We start from the raw sequence: 7,709 nt of genomic DNA, 5'->3' as shown, positions 1-7,709 counted from the left end.
TAGCGGTCGCGCGGAAACCCTCCCACTGTCTCTGTGCGCGCTCCCACGGACAGCAGTCGCGCTCACGACATAACAGGAAATCAGTTACGCTACTAGCGAGCGACGTGAAGAAGCAAAAACTTGTGGGCTAACTCCGCTTACAAAACTTCAGGTATGTTACATATTTTTAGAAACAATATTTTCACATACAACTACTCAAAGTCCACTCTCATACAAAGTTGACTGTTATTTCTAAATTTTAAATGACTTAAGATAGATAAGTTGTAAGACTTTGGCCTTGGTCGCTCGTCGGTTTAGCCTAGTCATGGGCTAACGTTAGCATTGACACAGTCAGAAGAACGGCACACGGCTAACAGGCTAACTGCCACTTTTGTTAGCTTTGCTTTGAAAAGTCTTTACTACTCAAACAATCTGCTCCACATTTGTAAAACGTTCTGGATATGACACTAATACTACTGTAACGGCCATTTAATTACCCTAACAGTGTCACTGCGATAACCGATCACTGTGAGAATTAAAAATAAAGTGACAAACCGTTAGCCACTTAACGCTTCTTCAACCCACAGTAGCTAACTCTGAGTTCATGTTTGTTTGTGATTATTATCAGGGTCAAATTTTGTATTTTAAAATGTCCTGAAGCAGACAGAACAACAGGACATAATAAAGAGGAAATGATATTCAAATTAGATTTATTTGATTTTATTGGCCAACTTGAACCAATTAGTTTAAAACTCATATTGTGTAATAACATGTTTATATCATGTATAACTTGTGAAAAAATACAAGTAGGCTGTAAACTGTACGGACTTGTTTACGTGCACATGATGTACTTAATCACCTATTGTATGTATATGGTTTATCTAATTACCTATTTAAATTTGTAGACATTGTTGTACACAACTTTTTTTTTTACCTACTTGTGTGTACGTAATAGTTACATTAATGTTATGCTTTGTATCTTTTGTAGTTTTGTTACTCACATCAATCATAATCCTGCCACAGTGAAATGCATGTACGGTCTTGTAAACCTGACAGCATTTTCTTTTCACCCAGAGTTCAGACTGGTTTACAAAGAGATCTGAAGGATGTCGTCAGGTGCTCTCTTTCCAAGCTTGGTGAGTGGCTCCAGGGGAAGCTCCAGTAAGTACCTGGTGGAGTTTCGTGCTGGTAAAATGACCCTGAAGGGGAATGTGGTGACACCAGACAAACGCAAGGGCATGGTGTACATCCAGCAGTCCGACGACTCCCTGATTCACTTCTGCTGGAAGGACAGGACAACTGGGAATGTCGATGATGTGAGTAACTTAAAACTAATAACTTTTGTTACTTTCACATAACCTTTTCTTTGCAGCCTTATGCAAACCAGGTTATGTTTGAGGAACCTCCTACAGCCCTGTGAGATTTGGAAACTATTATTCCAAACAGTAACAATAAAACAAAACAACAGTATAATTCAGTGGCAACAAATTGTGATTTTTAGATTACAACAAGGCCTTTGTTCTTTGTTGTAGCAAAACAACATTTCAGGATATTGAAGTGCTGACTATGGGCCACAGTGTACCTGGTTTGTTGTAGTTGGTTCCCCATTTCTCTCTTCCTTTGTTTACTGTCATCTCCCTAACAAAGACTATAAATACCAAAAAATACACAAAAGTAATATTTGTCAGTACGTCCCAACAAATCTGGCCATTAATACAGCAATATTTTATAGTCTCATAAATCCCATAATGATAGATTATTTATTATTATTATTATTTATTATTATTATTATACTAAAACCTAATGGTAGTACTAGTATTTAATGGTGCAGGCTTACAGCACACAGCTGTGGTGTTTACATGGATATAATCAGCAGAGACTTGACAGCTGGTCTGTTCACACTGTTGAAATGCAGCGTGACAAAAGTTGTTACTATCTTCAGACATGTTGTACATTCCACAAATACCACAAATAGAATGAGGGCAGCTGCAGCACTCCTGCAGTAAAAAACAAACAAACTGTGACCTTAGTTTCTCATTTTGCTTGTTTCTCTTCATTCTGTATTCACACAAAGAAGCCATTTTTATACAATCAGTGCTGACACATTGATTCCTAATTTAGCTGGCCTTCCACAGAACAAGCAAGGTGACCATGCCTTTATCTCAGAGCTGCAGGGAGGCTGATGCTGCTGTGATTTCCCTTTTGGTAGCTGTTTGATGATGATTGGTTGTGTCAGAGCGACCTCACTGTTGTTCCCGTCTCTCTTGAGTGTCTCACATTGTGCCTTCCCTGTTCCAGGATCTGATCATCTTCCCTGATGACTGTGAATTCAAGAGGGTTAACCAGTGCACCACCGGACGTGTCTACGTGCTGAAGTTTAAAGCTGGCTCCAAGAGACTGTTCTTCTGGATGCAGGTGAGAGTCTGTGTGAACACAGGATGTCTGTGTCTGTTTGTGGGCAGGCAGATGTGCGCTCACTAGAGGGAGACTGAGTGGAAAAATGAAGTAGGAGGCAAAGAGAGTGATGAGTGGAGAAGAAGAGAGATTATTACACAGGCTGTGCATGGCTGTAATCACTGTATTTGTGAGACAGCTTTCTCCTTTATTTGCTCCAGTCCAGGTGGATCTTTTTAGTCAAATAAACAAGGTTGTGTCCTGTAGAGACAAAGACACAACATTTAGAGTTGTTTCATTTGATGTTGTCAAACCTGCCTCGTGCCTCCACAACTCACAGAACTGAGCCTCCTGATTCAGTCTGTAGAGAATTTAGCTCTGATTTCATGGACGTCTTACATTCTCCATTTCCATCAGGAGCCAAAGACGGACAAGGATGAGGAATACTGTCGTAAGGTGAACGAGTACCTGAACAACCCCCCCATTCCTGGAGCACCAGGCAGTGGGGGTGGCAGCGGCCATGAACTCTCTGCCCTCGGAGGAGAGGGAGGTCTGCAAAACCTGCTGGGAAATATGAGCCACAACCAGCTGATGCAGCTGATTGGACCAACAGGACTCGGAGGACTGGGTGAGCAGTGCTAGATTTTTTTTAAAAGACTGAGCAGAGACTTCTGGGTGATGAGAAGTAAAGCTTCCTTTTCCTCACCACACACCACACTTTCAACCACACTGTCAAATATTATTAGAAATATCAAAGTAAATAAGTAGTTTGAAACATGAGATTTGTCTCAATACAAAGCCCAAATAAATGAATAAGAATCAAAGAACAAGTTGATCGTTGTTTTGATTTGTTTGCGTTTGTCCAAAAAGGCCTGGGAGCTCTAGCTGGACCAGGACTTGCCAACTTGCTGGGCAGCGGAGGACCAGCCACAAGCAGCTCCTCATCCAGGTGAGACTGAACACGAGAAGCACATCAGCGCCCTCGTTACAGAATCGTCTCTTTTGTAGCAGATGTAAGGAAACGCACGATCAGATCTGTCTCTCTCCTCCGCCCCAGCTCTCGTAGCCAATCAGCAGCAGCTACTCCTTCATCAGGCGGAGCCCCCAGACTGAGCTCCTCTCAGGCCCCCACCACCCCTGTGACCCCTGCTGCCTCAGCTGTGTCACCTACTGGTGTTGCTCCCTCTACACCAGGTACATGAAGTTTGATTAAGAGTGACTATAATCATATAATTCAGAACAGTGCTTTTGATCCTCGTATAGCAGCTTAAGCATCTTGGAGATCCTGCCTCAGCTCCTCTGTGGATTCAGGCTGTCTCAGTGTCCTCTGTCTCTTCATGTAATCCCAGACTGACTGCATGATGTTGAGATCAGGTCTCTGTGGGAGTCAGACCATCTGTTGCAGGACTCCTTGTTCTTCTTGTCTTGGGCTCGTTGTCTTTCTGCAGAATGACGTGGGATGGAGGGATCAGATTTATCAAGTATTTCATTTTTAATAACCTGCTTACTTGTTGCATTGTATTATCTTAAAACCTCTTGACATCTTTGTTTGCAGCCTCAGCTCAGACTCCTCTGGCCCCGGCCTCAGTTGGAAGTCCTGCCCCCCACCAGCCCATCCAGCTCAGTGACCTTCAGAGCATCCTCGCCACCATGAATGTCCCAGCGGCAGCTGCTCAAGGATCAGCAGGTGAGGAAAAGTCAGGCGAGAGTCAGAGTCAGGGATGATTGAACAGAGGTGGGGGGTAAATCCTGGTGTGGCTTGATTCAGGTTGAGTTAAAGAAGAAGATAAAAGATTTTAACCTGGATTTAAAGGTGGTCAAAGACCGATCAAGCCTAAGACGAAGTCTGCTCAGAGGGTAGGAAGAACAGGAGACAAATACCAATACGGCCTCCTCTCTTCTTCCTCTTCTCAAGTGGATCTAGCGAGTGTTTGCACTCCGGAGATGATGGCTCCCATCCTGACCAATGCTGAGGTCCAGCAGAGGCTCCTGCCCTTCCTTCCCAGTGGAGAGAGTTTACCTCAGAGCGCAGAGGAGATCCAGAACACACTCAACTCACCTCAGTTCCAGCAGGTAGGAAGAAAAGATTAAACAGAAATATGCAGTTAGATACCAGTCGTCTCCATTATGGTGTAATTTAACACGGCACCACAGCTCTTCTTTAATTAGGCTGTTAGTCAGGGTTGAGTAATCCCTAGTGACTGATTCTTTCCTCCCTCAGTCGATGAGTATGTTCAGCAGTGCCTTGGCTTCCGGGCAGCTCGGTCCTCTCATGAGTCAGTTTGGTCTGCCGGCAGAGGCTGTGGACGCCGCCAACAGAGGAGGTGAGAGACAAACACACAAAAATAGTTTTCTTCTACCAGAAACCTTCTATTATTTGTTACTTACTTCTTTATATATTTGTGTCTGGTTGTCAGATGTGGAGGCGTTTGCCAGAGCCATGCAGGGCAGCAAAGGAGACTCCAAAGAGAAGAAAGAGGACGACGAGGACATGAGTCTGGATTAGAGCTCAACCCGCCGAGCCTCACCTGACTCTGTGATTCCTTCCTCTCCTCTACACTTCAGTACTTTTTCTTTACCTCCCTCTCTTCAGTGTTGTCTTGTACTTTTCTACACCAAAGGCAACACTCTGCTCCTACTCAGGATGATCACCATAGAACCAGCAGAGCTGTAAAGAGACAAGTTAGGACAGTTTTTCCACTGTGACCAACATGTAAACTGACCTGTTTATCAGCAGCTGTTTTCTTCAATTGACCATTAGTTTTACTCTGAAAAGAGAGAGGCAGTTTTATAAAAACACAGGGGAATTGTTGTGGGACTAAGCCTTAAGTTTGATTTTGTTTTCTTTCTGTATTTCTGTTCTTACACCAGATTTGCTGATTTACTCTTCATAATAAAAATAATCACTGGCAAAGAACAACTCACCTCGGAGCTCATCTTTTCGGCAGAAGAGAAACAAATGCTGAAGTGTGCAGTTTGTATGAAAAAAAAACTTTATTTAGAAATACATTTACAACACATTGGGGACTGGGAGTGAAGGGGAGGGACAGCTTATTCTTTTCTGTGAGATCTTTTTTTTAAAAAAAAAACGGTTATAATAACATACAAGCTTCACACACGTTTGGTACATGTTTACATTAATGACGGAATAGAGACGGGAAAGGCTGCCTGCGACCTGGACAGGAGCGGACACGAGGGGAGAAGTTTACGACTTAAAGCGTTTACGTCACGACACTTTAAGATGGTTGTGTGATTACAGAGCTGGCTCCCAGAGGGTTTCCAATACTCTGCACTGACAATATAACACTAGAATCAAAACATATGGGTTGAAACATCTTGACCAGTGAACTCTGACTGGTGCCTTGTCTCTTATGTCAGATGCATCAGAAAATTTGGTGCCTCTTAGTCATAACTACAGTTTGAATGTTGACATGAACATTATTCATAAGCTAAACTGATAATTACAGTAACTCTAACTGTGTTTGAAGAGGAGAAAGGAAACTCCTGCTGCAACTTAAAATAGAGTCACATAAGACAGAAATGTCGGTTATTATCCATTAGCTATAGTGCTTATCCTTCGAGGGTCAGGCAGAGTACATCCTGGACAGATCAGCACCCGATCACAGGGCTGACATATAGAGACAAACAACCATTTCCACTGTACATTATACTTGGAGTCACCAGTTAAACTAAGCTTCATGTCTTTGGACTGCAGGAGGAGGCTGGAGTACCTGGAGGAATGTTAAATTTGTCCATCTTTGTGTCACTGACATAAACTCAGATTTCCCCAACAGTTCAGTCCTAGTCCGTGTTGCAGGCAACATTGCCCTTCTGCGCTGCCTGAGGACGTTGCTCATACATTACAGTGTTCACAGTGTACCGACTCAGTAGGTATTATTAACGTTCTCTGCTAGAGATGCACAAATACACAGCTCTGTACATCCTGAACTTCAACATACTGCAGATTCAGGAAAGTCATTTGGAGCCAAAACGCTAAAATTAAAATTATTTATTTTTCATCATTTGTAGAAAAAAGCAAGAAATTTCAAACTGTGTTGCCTTTATTTACAATATACTACACATTTCATAATTGATTTCTGATTTGAACTCTTGTATCAGTGCATCTCTATGTGCAGACAGTTGTCACTGTTGTAGCACCCTGTAGCACAAAAACAAACCAGTAATATTGTGATGACAAACAGGAAAATATAAAATATACATTTTTCTGAAAATAGACAATAAATATTAATATATATTTTAAATTAGCTACAGTAACATGACACCCACCACCAGTAATTGGGGAATGTGAGGGTAAGACTGTGTGTGTTGGGTTTTACATGTGTGGGCAGCCCTGCGTCCCCACAGCTCCGTGCACAGTGAGCGGTCTGGACAACATGGCAGGCCTGTGGTTGATGGTCGCTTGGCGGATGCAGCCGTGGAAGGCGGGCAGGGCGGCAGGTAGAGTAGGAACTGTGACGCCATCTGGTGGACAGAGAGGGGAACAAGGTGTTGCAGAGAAAAAGGAAAAGTAGGTGACTTCAACTGCTTAATCTATAATAATAATAATCTAATATTTGAATTTAGTTGGACAAAACAAAGGATGAGAAGTTGTGATGAGAATTTTTCTTCCATTTTCTAGATTAAATGATTCATTGATTAATTGAAAGATGAATTAACAGTTTAATCAATAGTAAGAATAATTGAAAGTTTCCATCCTAAAGAAAATAAAGTCGGAATTGGAGGAAAAAAGTCAAATCACATGAACAGAGTTGTAATTTTATGGAAAAAAGTCATTGTGAAAATTATGGAAAATCTCAAATTTGGAGGTGTGGGGAAATAAACCATTTGAAGCAGAGGGTTTGGAGCCGTTTGTCAGTCTGTCAGCTTGTGTTAAATGAAGGATGTGGAGGATCTGAAGTTATACCAGAGTAAAGGTTTCACTGAAATACTCAGTGCTTAAATACTCATTCTTTCACATCAGCTCTTCATCATCTCTTCATCTTCATATTGAAACGACTGAGCTTCAAGTAAATATAGACTATATCAGATGTGGTGTTTTGTGGCCTAATGTCTATAAACATTGTCACTTTCTCATCCATCGATAATAATTACTATAATTACACAGGACTTCAATAGAGGGGATTTGGCACTTTGGCAAACACAGGTGTGCGTGTGTACTCACCAGGTACTCCTCCGAGGTAAACGGTCTCCTTGGCCCCTGCAGAGCGGCTCTGTTTGGGGCCGACGCTGTGCTCACTGGCCGCGTCCACATGGAGCTGCAGGACGTTGTTCTTCTTCACCACTGGAGACGCACAAAAGACACAACAGCATCACAA

The 7,709-nt window shown here is 42.4% G+C and overlaps 2 protein-coding genes across 2 annotated transcripts in view; one reads left to right on the top strand and one right to left on the bottom strand.

Annotated features, from left to right (window-relative positions):
• Position 1: 1 nt before the first annotated feature.
• Positions 2 to 5,293, top strand: adrm1 (ADRM1 26S proteasome ubiquitin receptor). The gene is made up of 10 exons (XM_018682848.2): positions 2 to 151; positions 1,054 to 1,295; positions 2,278 to 2,394; positions 2,791 to 3,001; positions 3,244 to 3,322; positions 3,431 to 3,567; positions 3,929 to 4,060; positions 4,289 to 4,446; positions 4,595 to 4,697; positions 4,791 to 5,293. Exons 2-10 carry the CDS (start codon positions 1,086 to 1,088, stop codon positions 4,877 to 4,879), a joined length of 1,236 nt encoding a protein of 411 aa, XP_018538364.1. The 5' UTR covers positions 2 to 151; positions 1,054 to 1,085; the 3' UTR covers positions 4,880 to 5,293.
• A 50-nt stretch (positions 5,294 to 5,343) lies between these two features.
• The window catches only part of lama5 (laminin, alpha 5), a gene marked incomplete at its 5' end in the record, with an annotated part of 78,742 nt that continues 76,376 nt past the window's right edge, over positions 5,344 to 7,709 (bottom strand). The window contains 2 exon segments of the mRNA XM_018682871.2: positions 5,344 to 6,855; positions 7,556 to 7,675. Coding sequence (XP_018538387.2) covers positions 6,707 to 6,855; positions 7,556 to 7,675 — 269 coding nt within the window.

The sequence above is a fragment of the Lates calcarifer genome, linkage group LG6 (genome assembly GCF_001640805.2).
Source record: "Lates calcarifer isolate ASB-BC8 linkage group LG6, TLL_Latcal_v3, whole genome shotgun sequence".
In the NCBI taxonomy this organism is placed as follows: domain Eukaryota; kingdom Metazoa; phylum Chordata; class Actinopteri; family Centropomidae; genus Lates; species Lates calcarifer.
This window is presented reverse-complemented; position numbering and strand designations above follow the sequence as displayed.